Consider the following 18,232-nt stretch of genomic DNA (forward strand, 5'->3'; position numbering starts at 1 on the left):
CCCCTGGGAAGAATGTGCCCTGCAAGGCCACTGGAAGGGGGCTGAGTGTCTGTGAACAATGGGATCCCATGAGAAGGATGGCAAGACCTCTCTAACAGGCTAAAGACCAGAGGATATCCAGTATCTACACTCAAACAAGCAGCCAAACAAGCTCTACACACCAACAGAGACACACTATTGGAACATGATAACACAACACGACAAACCGCAGGAGTAGAAGACCGGCTGACATGTGTGATCACACATGGACTTCACACAACGCAAATGAAGAAAAGCATAAGGAAACACTGGCATTTAGCCAAATTAAATCTACCAGAGGATCCACCACCGCGTTTTACCTCCAAAAGAGGGAAGAACCTCAAGGAGTCCCTGGTCCACTCTCTGTTCCAGCCTGACCTGAGACATCAATCTCAAAGGGTTTTACGACCACTACAAGGTCATTACCCATGTGGAAACTGTGCTGCATGCAGATTCACGGGTAAAATGAAATCATTCCAAATAGGGCAACGTGAATGGCATCTCCGAGACCACACAAACTGTAAAAGCGAGTGTGTGGTATACTGCATTCAGTGCCCGTGTGGCATGAAGTATGTGGGCCAGACCATGAGAGCAGTCAACCTACGCATCTCAGAACATCGCTCAAGGATACAGTGCAAGAATATAACCGCCCCTCTGGTGACTCATTTCATCGCAGCCAAACACACACCCAACGATCTTCTCTGGTGGGTGCTGGAGAAAGTGAAGGGAGGCCCCAACCCCTCGAAAAGCCTTCTACATCGGGAGTCCAGATGGATACATCGACTGGACACATATCACCACAGGCTTAATGAGTCATTTCAACCAAGCATATTCTGAACATAGATGCTTGCAGCAACATACGTAGTTTCGCTACCAACTAGAGGGACAGACAACACATTCACGTCCTGCAGATTTGTCTACCCCCCTTTTCCACGCAGATTAGGTCCACCATGCACACTACCGGCCACTAAAAGGGATTTTTGGTGGCACACTCCCTCTAAGACAGACCCTAAACCTCGTACTTACATGCCAGACGGGACATAGTGGTAATAGACACCATCCTCTGGCCATTTTAATCTAGGAAATGTATTTACTTACCCTATCGCTGCAGGCATGCAGCCCATACTAGTTACTCACCACTCTGTGGCGCAGCCCCGAGATAGACTCCTACGCCCTCACCGACAGGAGCACAACACACACTGAGGTACGCCCACACTCGCGCTACACCCAGATGCTCTCCATTGCCAGTGACACATGTAGCAGCCTATCAGAAGCCACGCCATGCAACAAGCCCATAACCCACCGGCGGGAGCTCAACACTCGGAGGGACGTCCCTCCTTTTCGCGTCACCCCTAGGAGTTCTCCAATCCCAGTGGAGCACGCAACCACCAATCAGGAGGCACGCCACGCTACGACTCGTAACGTGGCACCGATGTAATTCCTCCCTGCTCCGCACGGTCACCATAACGACCCGGCGGCATCCGAGCGCACAGAACCCTTGTGCAGTGCTCGGATAGACACAGACAGCAGATGCGAGCGAAGCAGCAGGAAGCAGATGCCCAGGTGCTCTCTCCACTTCGGTAAGACGAGGCAACCTCTGACACATTCCACGCCTCTGCGCACGTCCTGAACCGGGAGAATATGGGAGACACGCACATGTTCTCTCACCCTTTCACCACTGTATGCATAGCAGTAATAGGCTTTTCCTTTGATCCCAGATATTTTCGGCACACACTGAAGAAAGTAGACCAGGGGCACGGCCACAATTCGTCAATTAAACAGAAACCGCTGAAACTTGGGGCACACCTGACACGCAGACAGTTACCAAGACACCAGGACCAGGTAATCTGTCAATATTGCCCGGCTCTCTACCATCACACGCTCTACCTTAAGGGGCTATGGCAAGAATTGACTTATGTTTTTGCTCTCTTCCCTCCCCTGTCGCCCCCCTTTTTCTACCTCTACAGACCGTGAGGAATAATCCTGGAAGTCCCACACTGCCCACCAGCAAAAGCCATTTGCCATAGGTCCTATGTGAATGCATGACCCTACCTGGAATCCCCAGGACACTTGGGATTGTGATACCGACAACGCCATGAGCATAGCCAGTACAAAGAGCGTATCTAATTAATTTATATAAGCTGCACTAACAGCTACCCAAACCTGAGGTAACCCCACCTTTCTCTGCTCCCCCACACAGGGTCTACCAACTGGACGCCCTGAAGAAGGTGCCTTGTACTGGACAAGTACTTTCAAGCACCGAAACGTGCACCCCTTTAAAAACATGCAGATGGAGATTAAGGACAGACTGTGTACCCCTTTTTTCTAACTCCTAGTGTGCTAAATGAATGTTTAAAGAGCATGTTGGCCTGAACACAGAGATATCCTTCAAGTCCAAAAAATCCAGACCCTAGAAAGTCAACCCTGAGCACTGAAGTTGTGTGAACTATTATGAACACTTTGCTCAATGTACCAACCTTTGAGGCAACTGAGCCTTAGTTTCTTGTGATAACTCATACATGTCCAGTAATTGTTCTGTTTGATGATATGTCACATAAAACATACTGCAAGAAGAATCTAGGCCGGATTTAGGCTTAGCGTTTTACTGCACACTAAATGTTTAGCACTGAGGATTTAAAGTGCAACATGGTTATATGTCATTTTACTTTTGTTTTACCCTTGTATATATGTCACTGTGAACTGTTCAACACACATTTGTATTATATAATTTGGTTTTTGTTACATAAATTAATCTTGTTTCATCAGAACTGTTCGCATATGGTCTTTCATCCTTCCGGCATATATAGAGCCCCCCCCCTTTTTTTTTGGAATAATGACCTCTAAAGGGAATACAGGTTAAGATACTGACCACCACAACGTGCAGAGCTATGTGATGAGTTCCTCAGTAGTCCCCTTGTCTGATAACTAATGGTTACTTAACACGTGACAAGGTAGGAACAAGTTTATGCCCCCTTTAGAACAGGAGGGCTTCTAATAATCGGCTACATGGGAGAGGGGAGAACCTTTTCTTGTTGACTACAGCCTCCTACCCCACCGTTGTTGTTTAGTTTGCAAATAAATTGCTAATTGCACAGCTTGTGACCGATGATGACACGTGGAAGACGATGGAAGGACGGGGGTTGGGACCAAAGGCCTGGCATCCCCTACGGCGCAGGCGGCCTATGTATAGGGTCTCACCAACCAGCCGCGCAGGTTTCTACTGCATGTAATGATGTCACTGATGACACTATGTACCTTTATAATGTGCTTCCCATGCAGAACGTTCAGCCGCATAAGTGTTCTTTCTCTGCGCTTTTCCCTTTTGTACGGGAATAAACCTTGTTGTCCTTGCAAGAGGTGTAGTGGGCCTTTTCCCCATTGGGTTGTAGTTCTTCTGGTGTGACCATGTGGGGGGCTTTCCAACATCATATTATTGTGTTTTCTTTAACATTCCAGTGCGGGACCCGTAGTGTAAAAGATAAAAATGTAAAAGAAGTGGATGTTCTCTCTGCCCGCCCCCTTTTCTGCTTCCCCATACCCACCATCACTCCCCCAAGTCAAACCCCATTCCCGGGTTCTTCCTTTCCTCCACTACACCCCATAGTTGTAGCAAAACAGTCAAAGAACATGTATTTAAATAGCCACCATTAGTGGGTCATTGTGCTCCTCGGTTTGCAGGTTTATGCAGCCTGCCCTTGCAATCTCCCACCATTCACACCATTTAAGGGCCATGCCCATGTTTATAGCCACACACAGGCCTCCCATCACCTGCAAACACTGCTCCGCTTACAGCAATTTCCAGATCACTGCAGAGCTGGGCTTTTTGACTGCTTGGGAATGGGCTTTGTCCCAAGATGACTATTGAAATAAAAAAGGCCACTCCAGCACCTGTGAAATAGCGCAATTAGATGCATAGCTCTCAACCATTTGTGTCACAAAGGCGGGTGTAATCTCCAGATTTTGTTTTTGGCGGGTGAGGCGCCCATTGGAATGTATGGGCTTGCAGGAGGCTTGGCGGATGAGTCAGCCCTTCACAAGGCAGGTGACTGTTAAGAAGCCTGATGGAATACATATATCTCGATACTGTGTAGTTATAATTTCATGGAGTTTTTTGGGAGAAGCCCCCAGGGGGCCAACCTTTCTCAATCAGACATCTTCGTGTACGATTCCCTATGACATTCAGGAATCATACACGAAGGTGTATTCAAGGTTACAGAACGCATATGCATGAGCATGTATGACTATGTACAAGATACATGTTGTATACACATCACAACAGTGACACCCGCCAAAAGCGTGTGAGCTGAGAGCTATGCAGATGTGACACTGGATTGTTAGCAGTGGGCCCAGATTTGAATCCCCAGCAGGGGAGAAGCTACAAAATATTTTAAAAAAAGGATGCTTTGACTTTAAAAAAAATAATTAAAATATAGGTGGTCCTTTCTAACGCCCTGAAACGGTACTCCATGTCACATAAAGGAAACCTCGTACCCTTTAGTTCCAGCCCACTGCAAGTACAGGTAACGGAGTGTGGTGTTGACGCTTGTGCCTGCTCTGCTTGTGGGTATGATGGTTATTACCGTTTGTCGTGGAACAAAGGGAAGCGTTGGGGTGCTGCCAAGAAGTGGCGACTCACCTCGGCACTAGGCGGCACTTGCGTTCCTCGAGCAGTGACGTCACACCACACTTCAACACTAAAGACCGAACAGGAAGTGACGAAAAGGAAGTAATGCATCAAGCATATCCGCCGCACAAGAGGCAGCGATGAGTTTCTACTCCTCTTCCAGGTCACCAAAGGCAGCGTCAACACAGGACCTGGAACAAAACATAACCAACCGGCCCGGGGATCTGAGTCGACTTGCAGAGAAACCCAGAGCGGATCAGCGAGAGGACATGGCCGGGCAGGGTTCAGATGAGGCGAGTTGTCTCGGGTGTTATTTTTATGAGCAGAGCTCACGTTGTGAGGCCGCTTCAGCTTCGTGTTCCCAGCGCTCATTTCTGGAGGTAGTCGCTTGAAACGGTTGCATTTACTCTGGGGCGGGAAGGTGCGCCATTCCCAACATATTCAGTGCCGTTGACATATATATATATATATATATATATATATAATATATATTTTTTACAACAGCACTGTCTGAAGATGACCTAGAAGACGGGAGTGACGTCGTGACACTTGATATTGTATCTATGCCTTACATAGGCCCCAAGTGCTGCTGTCAATAGAACCTCTTTGGTCAGCGGGGAAGGGCCAGCTCGCGCGCCTAAGTGATCTGTATTACACCCCCCTTGGTCTGCGTCCAGACTAGCGTCGCAAAGTTACATGAGCTGAACGTCCCTTCAAAACAAGCCCAAAACTACTGACCACCATCCACAAAACAAGCACGCGCCTGAAACACTGTGGATATGTTACACAAGTAAGAAACTTAACGTAATAACAAACTTCCATTGAGGAAGCACAGGTTTTTTGTGTTTAGAAAAAGAAAAAACGAGTGTCTCGTTTAATGTCTTGTATTGGTTGAATTTTGAAAAGCACGTTGTTGGCTTTTCCATTCTTTTGGCTATTCTGGTGCCGTCAGGACTTTTTTTGTTCTTCTGATTAGATGCCGGGGTATACAAATACCAGCATGCAAAGTGAAAACCCAAGGCTGGCTCATGGTGCCACCCATAACATGGGCCCACTTAGCAACTATAACCATGTGAATTGCTCCTCTGTTCTGTCGCTCCTTGGCTCCCTGGTGTTTCATGCTCCCCTGGTCAGTCAACTTCTGGTCTTTGGCTCCCTGATGAATCCCTCAGCTCATCTGGTCCATCAATAAGGTCATTGGCTCATTTGTCAGTTGCTCCTCTGGTATCTCATGTCTCTGGCGCTTGGCATGCAGTGTCTGGTTGGCTTTGTCAATAATTGATTGTGCATGTACGGCTGCATTGTACTGTAATCCCACAGAAGAGTGAGCACTGCTTCAGTTGGAGTGTCTTCAAGGAGTCGCGAGGGCGGTGGGTGACAGTCATGAGGGAGATCCTGGTAAATTGACTAGAAGCCATGGGCCCTATATTTTTGTAATGACATAGTGTCACCTCATGTAGCAACGCTGAGCCTAACATTACAGAATATCAGCGTTCGAAATTGCTGGGAACTATTTTCTTTCGATCCGCTGCAGTGGGAGAGCAGGAGCACTTCCGCACCACGGCAGCTGCAGAAGAAGTTCGTCGTTCTGCAACGCCTTGCCGACGGAGCATAGGGTAAGCCCAGAGCCTGTCTGCATATCAGCACTGCTGGTGCATCAACAGATCGTGGCATTAGTCCCTCCGCCTGACTTAAAGCCTATAGGCGCAAGCCGGCACCTCCCTCAGAACCTCAAAAGGCCGGCGCCTGTCTGTGAAAGTCTGTGCCGTGGCCACCGCTCTAACATATTTTATCGAGAGAGAAGTGCCCCCCGCCAGGATTGCCTCACATTTCATTACCAACTCTATTCCCTTCTGGAGACGAGAGCCGACTGAGGCGTACATTCCATAACAAATGTCCGCCATTTGCTAAACTTGCACACCCTCACCCAATTCATGCCTATGGGACTACCGCTACTCCTCAAAGAATCTAAGGTATGTTTGTTTATTATTTGATAATGCGCACAAAACCCAGGGGTAGCCGGGCGCAGCAGGTACAAGGTTACTTAAGCTTAGGTTGCATACAGAGTATATAAAAAAACATAGCAATGCAGTACATACATGTCAAAGCAAGCAGTTGGAATGAAAAGCTAACATGCTACAGTATTGAGAGAAAGTACTACAAGGTAAAGGTGTGAGAGCAGAATCATCTTAGATTAGGTTGCAAGGGTATCGTGGCCGTTGGGAGCCATGAGAGTTAGTTGTCGTTGGACCAGAGCCAGTTTTTTACCTTGCATCTGAAGTTAGAATAGGGTATGTTAGCTCTCAGTGCAATGGGCAATGCGTTCCAGGCCTGGGCAGCTCTGACAGGGAAGCTTGCTCCGCCCGCTTTAGATCGTCTGAATCTAGGAGTTTCGAGCAGGTCATGGTTGGAAGCCCTAGTGTGGTGACTGGATGATTTTCTGGTCAGTCTGGCCTAGATGTAAGCGGGTGCTGTGTTGTTGAGCCCTTTGTGGGTTAGCGATAATGTCTTCAGCAGGACTCTATCGCTGATTTTAAGCCAGTGGTGGTCTTACCTAATGTTAGAAATATGTGCCCTGCGTGGTATGTCAAGGGCTGCTCTAAGAGCGTTATTTTGGAGGATTTGCAATTTCTTTATAATGGTTTTGTTGGCACCTGCATAGAGGGCATTGCAATAGTCCAATGTGGACATTACTAATGCGTTAGCTACCATGATGCAGTTCGTTTTAGAAAGGTAAGGTCTACAGGTCCTGATTAATTTACAGGTGTACGCTGTAGATGATGCCAGGGTGTTAACTTGTTTTTTAAGAGATAAAGTGGAATCAAGGTAAAAGCCTAGGGTTTTTACCTCAGTAGCCACCTTGATAGTGTTACCAGCTATATTGAAATCGCGATAGTTGGGACTCAATTTTTTTAGATTGGAGTCGGAACCCAAGATCAATATCTCAGTTTTGTCGTCATTTAGGCAGAGGCCATGGGAGGCCATCCAAGCCTGAATGAGGAGGTACATTTTGTTTACTAGAGCGGTGTCTTCGACAAAGTTGCCTGATAGAGGTATAAGAATCTGCATATCGTCCGCATAGTTGGTATAGGTTACCACTAGTTTGTCGAAGAGAGGCTTAGTAAAGATGTTATACATTGTAGGGGAGACACATGAGCCTTGTGGGACACCACAAGTGATCTGGATTGGGTCCGCTGCTGCTACAGGGGAGAATACTCTCATCGTACGGTTAGCTAGGAAGGATTGTTCCCATGCTATAGCTTCGCTTGAGAAATGAGCGGCGGACGCTAGGTGGTTGCATAATACTGCATGATCCACTAGATCAAAGGCCGCTGATGGGTCAAGGAGGAGGAGCATAGCTGTGGTGCCATTATCCTTCAACTCGTTGATTTGTGTTTTGAGGTCAATGAGGGCCGTTTCAGTACCGTGCAGTGGTCTGAAGCCCGATTGCAGTGAACCTAATAGTTGGTGTGTCTCCAAATAATTTTGGATTTGGAGGTAGGCTACTCTATCGATAATTTTAAGGAGAAATGGGACCGTAGTAATAGGCCTGTCATTAGTGGGGATTGCTGGGTCGAGTGTCTGTTTTTTGAGTAGGGGCAGAACCCAGGATTCTTTAAGGTTAATGGGTACAGTACTCGTGTTAAAGGAGGCATTGATGAGTTTCGAGATGAAGGGTGCTAGATCTCTGGCTGCATCCTTGATGATTTGCGCAGGGCAGCTGTCACCTTGGCAGTTCGATGGTTTGAGGGATAGAATGACCTTTTCAGTTTCCAATATGGAAATATTGGTAAACTTGAAGGGTTTGCAGTTATTTTGGGTGGATGTGCTGGATATCTCCTTCAGTGGGGTGGTGTGAGTTCCATTAGGGGTCAGGGAGGCTTTTTTCTTAGCAATTTTAGATTGAAGGGTGGCGATTTTATTTGCTAGGGCATTTTGGTTGCTGGTGCACCAAGATTTGTCCTTAGGGACATTGTCTGTAGGGGCAATGGGATTTTCCAATTCACGGAGAATGGTGAAGAGCTCTTTTGAATTTGAGTTCGCTTTACTGATTCTATCATTGGAAGAATCTTTTTTAGTTTGAATTATTTCCTTTTTGTATTTTTTGGCGAACTTGGCAAGTGTGGTTTTATTGTCAATAGAAGGAGTATGCCTCCAAATAGCTTGGAGTTTGCGTTTTTGAATGCACATTTCTTTGAGATGGGGGGTGAACCAGGAGTTAAGGTGAGTTTCACGTTTACTTTTATGGAGTTTGATAGGGGCGATCAAGTCTAGAGCTTTGGTCATGGAGTTGTTAAATGACTCAACTAGCTCACTAGGGTTGGATTCATTGGAGCTAGCTGTGAGAGTAGGTAGGAGAAGTGGAAGGAGTTTTTCAGCTGTGATTTCTTTTTTACTTCTTGTAGGCAGGGGGGGTGATATTTTATTCTTGTTAGGTTTGGGGGGCTCGATGTTGGCTGTGAAGCATATAAGATAATGGTCCGTCCATATTTGAGGTAGGATACTAGAGATGGTAATGTTGCAGTTGTGGTTGGCTATCCCGTCTAATGTGCGTCCTTTTGTGTGTGTAGGAGCTAGGACATTTTTGGTAATGCCGTGATTATCTAGAATGGATTGGATAGGTTGGGCTTGTTTGTCTTCAGCGTCATTAAAGCCAAGGTTAAAGTCACCTAGTAGAAGGAGCTGAGTGGAGTCTTTGATGCTGTTAGTGAGGAGGCTAGATGGGTCTTCCTCGAAGTTGCCTAGTGGGCCTGGTGGTCTGTACACTAGAAGTACCGTTAGTGTGCTGTTATTTGAGATGGGTATTTTAGCTGAGAGAAGTTTGCACGATGTGATTGCTAGGTGTGGGGTGAGTCTGGCAGCTAGCTGCGTTTTGGTTATGATGCCCAGACTGCCTCCTTCGGTATTAGGCCGGTCGACTCTTAGGATATTGTAATTATCCGGTATGGCAGTCATGAGAGCAGGACCGGCTGCATCATGGAGCCAGGTTTCCGTGACAGCAAGGAAATCTAAATTGTCCAAAGCCAGTATGTCAGCTATTTCAGTGTTGTGTGCTATAAGGGACCTAGCATTGATAAGGGCTCCTGATAATGTCGGAGTAGTAGTGTTCTCTTTGGCAGATCTGGGATTAGGGTGGATGGGACTCCTCTGTTTGTATTGTAGGTCCTTAAGTGGTTCAGGACGATTTATCGTCGCTAAGTCTAGGAGGTTAGGATTATTGGCTGTAGAGGTGTGTGTGGGTACTGGTGGGCTGGTTCTTTTATTTTTGATGTCATAGAGTCATGGCAGCCTAGCTCTAAGTCGCAAGTTTCTCTCTTGCAGGTTGCACAGTGTAGGATAGTGTAAGGGCCATTGTTATGGCGATGGTTAGGAGAGTCCAGGCTAGGGACCCGTGCGTGTGTGAGAAGCAGGTCTTAGTATCGTGCATGTTGTGAGAATGGCAGGATAACACCTGTATTTGGGAAATCCGGTAGGGATTGGGGTGCAGATGTACTATCACAGAGGCACCTAGATTGGGCAAACCTGTTAGTGTCTAATGGGTAGGTGTGCTGCAGCAGGGCTTCTGACTTGGAAAGTCCTAATCATGGCTAAAAATGCATACATATTGCAGCATAGCTTCTAGTATTGACATAAGACATCAGGCACAACACAGTTTAAAGTGGTCTGAAGCGACCATAAGGCACCATGGACAACAGACATTAACTTGAAACTATATATTTGCGATTCATTTAATTATTTGTTTATCCCTCCTGGGACGCAGGTAAGCCTGTGGACCAATACAGAGGCATTTGCTGCCAAAATTCTGCGAGTTACGATCCCTCTCTCTTTAATTTGCATCTGCGTTGCATGATTTGCATGATTTGCCACAACCTATCTGCCCGTCTATCTAGCTTTGTAGTCATTGAACTTTTTGAATCTCGGGATCACCCCGCACTTGCAAACAATGAAGTTTGCATCTGTAAGATGGCCGCCGCTATGAACACCAAGATTCTAAAGTGAGGAAGCTGCTGTCGCTCCGGATCGGTCAGCTGTTCCCCACTTAGTCTATCACAGGAGACCGGCAGACATACCGAGCCGCGGTGCGTCTGCAAGGACCCGTCAACTCGCCTCTCCTTCCTATGAGCACTGCTCTCCCAACCCTTGGATTGCATCTACGCTACCTCTAACATGGTAAGCTCCTCTGACAATTTTGAAAAGTACACTGCTGCTCCGTATAATCAACAAAACCCCATTTGTGGGGTCACGCTATATATCACTATGGCATTGCCCCATGACGCCTAGCATATTATTGTCTTTAGTTTGAAAAACTTTTACAACATACAAAGAAATTAATATAAACAATGTAGCTTCAATTCACAGGTAATAGTGCCATACAATTAAAATTGAAAACAAATTCTAGATGTTAATTTCTATGCATCGATATCTCCATAAAGATAACCCACACATAAAATCAAGCTCTTACATATGAAACAGTTCATTTGTACACATTAATAGATAACCACCAATAATATATAATTCAATCGATCAGGAACATAAACACATGTTAAAACTAAAATAAATCAACCATTACTTTGTTCCAATTCATACATATCAGCTCTGACCAGGTCGAAATACATCCCAGACAGTGCAAAAAAAAAAAAGCAATGGATTACAATAATTAAGATACACCGAACTATATTCTTACAGGGTCATCCAAAAACATCTTTGCTAGATGGACATTGAATTCAAATAGTTCCAATACATCCCAAGTGTCGAGATTAAGCTGCTTAAAGAGGGTAACCTATAAACAGGACATCATCAAGATTACATGAGAGGATGTCACTAACAAACCATTTCTTTTGCCCTCATTAGGGCTTCGATTTTATTTAGCATTCTCGTTAAGGTCACAATGAAACTGATGCTATTCCCCCGAAAGGCATCTTTCCCAAAAGGTAATTCTTGCAAGATCCATTTCCTGTGGGTAGTAGATGCCTAGGCATTTACGTCTGTCAGATTCAAAATGGGGACAGTATACAACTAGGTGTTTTAAGGTTTCCCACTGAACAGTATTTGTGCAAAATCGACAATTCATTTTCCAAATGCCCAGGGAGGATTGACTATCTACTAGTACGTTTCAATGTGTGATATTAATTCAGCTTGAATCTGAGATACGTTAATCTTGCCTTTTCACAGGGAAATTTTATGATGTAAGACGATAGTAAAGTTCTCTTTCTGGGGAACAGTGCATACTCCGAATATGTTGTATAGAAGTTATTGGTTTCAATGGTTCGTATCCAATTGTACTCATGTCATTTGCTTTTGATGTTTGCTAGGCACCTGGCCAGATCATGCATAGAAGAATTGATTTCAGCCAAGTTTTATTTATACAGGCAATGAATGTTACCATCGATGGCAACTTTCCCTCTCTCATGATCTCATTGAGGTCCTGAAAGGGTTAGTTGCGAGGTGGAACCAGTATTTCAGCGCATCCAGCTAGTTTACGCCAAGACCATCTAGATGCAAGCGAAGAGAGACCCAAATCATGCAAAATTATTGTGTTAGGTTCCACTTCTGGGCCTGGATGGTGTTTAAAATATCATCCACCTGTAGTAGGTAAGAATCCATCCCATACAATAATATAGGTTCTACCTTTTAGCATATAGAACTCAATGACTGGAAGCATTGAGAACTTGCAGTGTTTCCTAAATATTATTCTCATCATAGACGTCAGAGGACAAGCTTTTGCTTTTAAGCCAATGGCCCATTATCTTTTTGAATTGGCGTCAGATAATATAGAGCCAAGATATCACAGGCTATTTAGACGTTCGATTCTTGCGCCCACAATATGCTAGTTATCAGATTTGATTTTTTTTTTTTATGAGTCCTAAATACAGTATCTTTGATTTCGCAGAGTTAGCTTTCAAATTGTGAATGGTAGCACATTCATAAAATGTATTCAACCTATTTTGAAGGCCGTAGGGTGTTCTGTCCAGCAATATGATGTCATCAGCGAAACATAGCCAATGAAGCATGGCACTTCCAAGTCTCACAGGATACATAAAAAGCTCATTCCAATGTTTATCCATATCGCAGATGTAAAGATTAAACATCGGTTGCGGCAAGGTTACACCCTTGTTTTACTCCAGTGCTGGTCGAGATGGGAGGAGTCAACGGAACTTCTTGGGGGACCCTGACTTGTAACGTTGTTTTGTGGCAAACAATTGCACAAGCCTTTGTGAAAAACACATAGACGGTAATTTTGAACAAAGTAGTTCACATATTATGGAGTCGAAAGCGCAAGGGAGATCTAAGGCCGCTAAATGTATCTGGCCATAATTGGATTGTTCGGATTTAGCGAGTATGTGGGCGACCATGGTGACATTTAAGGAGGTCCCAATGTGTTTACAAAATCCTACTTGATGCCTGGAGTAGAGGTTCTGTTCGAGAATAAAAGAATAAAGATGTTTCAGCAGCAAGATGGCGAATACCTTGGCAGAGGTGTCCATTGAGGCAATGGGCCGAAGTTTTGAAGGATTTTGAGTCCCCTTTTAAAAAAAAAATGGGAATAATGATTGCGTTCCAAGAGCCTGGGATCGTGTTAGAACATAATAGGTTCTCAAATTTCGTAATCTCCTCTAACGAAAACGAGAATTGCTCAGAAAATCTCTGAAACCGAATCCCAGAGTCGTGCGTCAAAAAGGTGGTAGATTGAATTTAGCACTGATGTACTGTTGCCAACATGAGGATAAAATGGAGGCTGCTAGATTTCCTTGGGCGGAGACATTTTTCCCATGTGGCCCAGATGTTACGGGTATCATGCTTTGCGAGAAGGCACACCATATTTTTGTATACATTTGTGTACTCCGCTGTTGTAATGAATGTACCTCGTTTTATGATTGTATGTAACTAAGCTTCACAAGTTCTTGTAACTGTTACACCCTAATACCTTTGGGTCTGGTGTGCCTTATAAATAATAAAACCAACAAACATCTGTTGATTTGCCTTCAGGTGGATATGATGTTTGTGCTTTGATTTGAGTCCGATATTTTAGGCAGATCTTGTGTTTGGCTTCACGATATGTCTGTTCACCTAATTTCTTTTGGGTAAGGGATCTCAATCTGCATTTTATTTTCTCTTTTGAGACTCGCAATTAAATTCAAGGGGAACCGATGAAACTTCGGTAAGGCTTGGCTGCGATGCATTATTTTGTGGATATGCTTTTGAATCACCATGGAATTCCATTCCTCCCTCAGTGAAGGATTACAAGACATAATATTTGCTTTATACACTCTCCAAGCATCCCTGTTTACTGTGTAGGTCAATTACCTACACAGGCGAGGATGCCATTTCACCGAGGTGCGAATACGATCAGATTGGACTAAACCCAAAGTGGGGTCGCAAACCAAAGGATTGCTCTTCAGGTACACCTCAAGGAGAATCGGTGCGTGAGATCACTGAGGGAGGATTTCAAGATGGTTATCGAGTGCACCATTTTTAGGAGTCCTATCGAAACAAAAAAATAGTCGATAAAAGAAGCCGTACCCAAGTGGCCGTACCCAAGTGGTGGGCAATCTTAAACTTCACATAATGAATATTCCATTCCAACAAATAGCAAAGCCAATGTGCGCCCCTCTTTACAGATGGTGTATGATAGTTGTGATTCAAACTACCCATAAGACTTGAAATGGCACTTGAACACACAGAGTTCAGGTCACCGCCAATAATTATGTGGAGAGCAGGGTTATTAATATACACATCTTCAAGGACCACATCTAGAAGATTAAAGAAGGCCTCCAAGGTTAGATTTGCTGGGTTGTAATAAATGCAAACCAATAGAAAAGCGCATGCAGGCTCGTCTGTGGGATTACATTCAATCACTAAGATCTGGTGGGAGTATGAGATCACCCGGGACTGATGATTAAAAGAATTAAGATGGAAACTCCTTTTGAAGGAAGACCAGCTGGACCCTGCACAGCTGGGGTGCAAAAGGTAGTAAATCCATCAGCAACAAAGTGCTTCGAGCACATGGTTTCCTGCAGAAAAGACATTAATCATCATGAGGAGTTAAGCCTAGCCAAGTCGTAAAGTTTTTGAGGCCACAACAATTCCAAGAAATAATATTAAATTGCGATGGGCTAGGGTTGTTTTGTCACTTTAGCCATTTCTATAATAGAAGATAAGAATGGGGCTTAACATGTAATATTGGATGTAGCTCCTTCTAATGAGGAAATCTGTGTTATTAGGTCAATATTCTGAGAAGGGACATTTAGACTGTTGGTGTCTCCATATAGGCGTAATAGATGGCAATTGTTCTTCTAGAAATTCCGTACCCTCTTCAACTGTACGAAATGGCTCAAGCAATAGCCCACCCATTTCAAAATCTTTTCTATGTTCCCACAACAGTTTTTAAATGATCACAGATTGCGACGCACAAATCGTGCGGTAGTCGTTATGGTTGGTGTTATGGAGAATTCTCATAAATGTGCTTATTCCCTTCACCTTAGAGACCCAGATCAACTTTGCTGGATTTTGAGGACTTGATTTTTTTTCCTGGAGAGAGTGCGAGTCTTTTTTCCCCACTCTCTCATGTATTTTGATGTGTGTTTTACTCTTGTGTTCTTTGATTATGGAGTTTTAGATAACTCCATAGGCATCATCTTTGCATTTTTGTGTCACACAGCACCTTCAGTGCAGTGGCACAGGGATGTCCCTTGGACTTCCCAAGGTTTAAATACCTTCTCTGGGATGAACTACTGTTCCCAGGAGAATGTAAAGTTAAATTGACTGACTTTACTAGTCTTTTTAAATTCATAGACCCAGCGCATACTATCTTCCTATAGAGTGCTGGAGGGGTTACTTAGTATCACCTGTGTCTAAACTCTCATGTAGCAGTCAAATGCTACCCTTTCCTATTGAAATGGCCGGTGGCAGTGGTTTTATAACAAACTACCATGATTTTTCCAGACCGTGAACACCGGTAGCTGAAAATCGGGGCCGCCATGTTTTTCAATATGGCGCCTGGGACCCCTCTGTAAAAAGTCTGGTCATTTCTTTGTGGAAAGGTCCTTCCAGTATTTCTCTCTGCGTGCCAAACTAGGTTTGGCCCCTTTGTTCGGGAGCCTTTGGCGAACTTCAGGACTGAAGTCCGCCCTTGGCGAGTGTCTGGGGTGGGCAGGAAGTGAGGGAGGTGGCCGGAACTCCCTGTGCTTGGTCTCCTAGGAGACCCAAATGCACTCTGGTGTGATTGGCTGGCTGACTCTCCGGCAAGGACTGCCACCCTGCTGGGTGAGTGACAGCCAGGCTGGAATCAAAGGGAGAGAACTGTTTAAAAGGCGAGTCTCCAGGATTGGAAGGCAGTCGACCACTGGAATGAAAGAACCGAAGACGAGCTGGAAGAGAACGGCTGCTACAACCACTGGACCTTTGGTTTGCCTGGTGAAGCCCTGCTGCAAGTCCGAATTGCCAGAACTCCATTCGACAGAAAAGCTCCTTCAAGGACAGCTTCTCCCTTTTGAGTTGGTGGGACCAATCAACTCGTACCATTCTCAAGGCTGGTTAAGGTTTAACTGGGAGAAGGACACCAGCTTGTGTTCTTGAATCTACAGCTACTCGAACTGTAGTGACTCAATTTTGTTTGCTTTGACGATGATTCTATGCAGTGCAGGAGTCCCCTGACGTCCTCCCTCTTGTCCCCACGACTGAGGCTCAGGAACAGTGAGATCTGCAGGAACTGCCAGGAACCAACGTCTTCAGCTGCATCTTTTTGCTTCACATTAAGGTACTGTGCCATCCGGTCGAGTGATCCTAACTCTCGTGGTGAACGTTCGTGGAACTTTCCCAACTTGCAGGCCTAATCAGCTTGTGACCAAGCATATCGTTCTTTTTTGGTCTAAACTACGTCTGAGAAGAATTTTTCATTTGCTGCCAGAACTGCTCTTTCCTATACAAGAACACTAGACTATTGACTTTGGTCTGGCCTATTGAACTGACTCTTCTGGTACCCTGAACCTTTGCATTGCTTAACAGCAGTGTTTTCTAATCCATTGTACAAACCTATGCCTTTTTATTCCCATTGAAAGTAACTGAAGTGCCATTTTGCTCCTTGTTCGGGAAGCTTAAATTGTCCCTACAGCTTAGTTTAGTACTGTAGTATATTGGTGTTTAATATTAAGTTGATTTCTACTAGTGAATGTTTTCTAAATGATTAAGTGTTTTACCAAGAAACCCTGAGTGTAAGTGTCTACTTGAACCACTGTGATTGTGATGCCTCTGTGTAACTTAATCTACTGCTCACATTCCCTCTTCGGGTAAGCCTGGCAGCTCAGCTCGCTACCAAAAAGTGTGTGGTACAGACTTCTACCAAAGTTGTTTTTTGCGTACACCTGTAGTCCTAATTGTGTGTGGTGTTCCCAGAGGGTACTGCATGCAATTCTGCCTAACAGTTGGCCAACCTGATCCACTCGATGCCATCTAATTGGATTGTTCGTAATTGCGGGCTACCTTTTTAAATAAAGAACGATTCATTCAATCTCTGCTGCGCATTTTGCTTTGGGTCACTAAGCCACCCTAAAATTTACGGAGTATCCCAAGCAAAACCATTGGCCTCAATCCCAGTCTTGACATTATTGGGTGAACTCTCTTCCGGCTCTATGCTCACTAAGTTGGAGTTAGGTTTCTTATCAGGTTGTGGTTCTGGAACTGCCCTCATAGGTACCTTATTCTCATTGCAGTTTGTAGAATTCAAAGGCATGTGTACATGTGCCTTCACTTTGGATTGGGTATTGGGATCAATTTCCACAGAGGGCAATGGCGTGAGGGAGCACGATGGATGTGGTAAATTAGATGACCACCCTGCTGGAGCTGGTGTACCCTTTAAAGGGATTTCTATGGGGAGAGCCATGTTACAACTGTCAAAACTACCCAAATCCTTCCTCCCTTCCTCCTCACCTTTGCTTTCGTGGGCGTCTTCCTGTAGAGTAGCCCTTCTTCTCCTGCGTGTTTCCTTAGGCTCTTTAGTTTTCTTTTTCTCGTGTAAATAAGGTCGGTCTCCACTGGAAGCCACGCTGTTGGGGAGAGAATCCCCCAGAGAGCGAGGCTCCGCAGGGAGACCGTCCTCCAACAGGGAAAAAAGCCTCCCGGCAAAAACCCTGTGCTGAATTGCTGGATTTCTGGATTGCTGGCTTGCTGGCTTGCTGGTTTGCGGGATTGCTGGTTTGCGGGATTGCTGGATTGCGGGATTTGGAAGGAGACCTACTTCCCTCTTTGTGTAGTGCCTGGGTTCCGGACGAGAAGCCTCGAGGAATCAGACGCACTCCTTTGCCGACAACGAGGTAGCAGCCCGGGGATGTAACCAACGGAGTAGTCAGGGGAGGCAAGAAGGTAAGAAGCGAGGAAGCTGGAGCTGAAGAGGAAGTTCCGATACACGGGGTGTACGGACGAAGGAGAGCGGAACAGGAGAAAAACAGGTAAGAACAAGGTAGTAGAAAGTAATGAAGACAGAGCAGCAACCGAAGGAACGGTCGCGGGAGAGAAAGTCAGAAGCAAATAACGCGGAGCGTTAGCTCACAGAATGAAAATACACTAGCGTTGGCAGCACGGAGAAAGAACCGA

At 45.2% G+C, this 18,232-nt stretch overlaps 2 protein-coding genes across 5 annotated transcripts in view; one reads left to right on the top strand and one right to left on the bottom strand.

Moving 5' to 3' along the window:
• LOC138489347 (uncharacterized) overlaps window positions 1-4,650 on the bottom strand; it is a 31,926-nt gene extending 27,276 nt beyond the window's left edge. The window contains exon 1 of the mRNA XM_069617065.1: window positions 4,599-4,650. The gene's annotated coding sequence lies outside the window, so the exon portion shown is untranslated. The remainder of the gene's footprint in view (window positions 1-4,598) is intronic.
• A 96-nt stretch (window positions 4,651-4,746) lies between these two features.
• Window positions 4,747-18,232, top strand: part of LOC138489346 (zinc finger protein 391-like) — a 116,342-nt gene continuing 102,856 nt past the window's right edge. Inside the window, exon 1 of one of the 4 annotated variants that reach the window (XM_069617062.1) lies at window positions 4,747-4,935. In XM_069617062.1, the coding sequence (XP_069473163.1) occupies window positions 4,783-4,935 (153 nt within the window). In that variant the 5' untranslated portion in view covers window positions 4,747-4,782. The remainder of the gene's footprint in view (window positions 4,936-18,232) is intronic. The other 3 variants (XM_069617060.1, XM_069617063.1, XM_069617061.1) reach the window with 3 other exon arrangements.

The sequence above is a fragment of the Ambystoma mexicanum genome, chromosome 9 (genome assembly GCF_040938575.1).
Source record: "Ambystoma mexicanum isolate Mex_15411 chromosome 9, UKY_AmexF1_1, whole genome shotgun sequence".
Classification (NCBI taxonomy): domain Eukaryota; kingdom Metazoa; phylum Chordata; class Amphibia; order Caudata; family Ambystomatidae; genus Ambystoma; species Ambystoma mexicanum.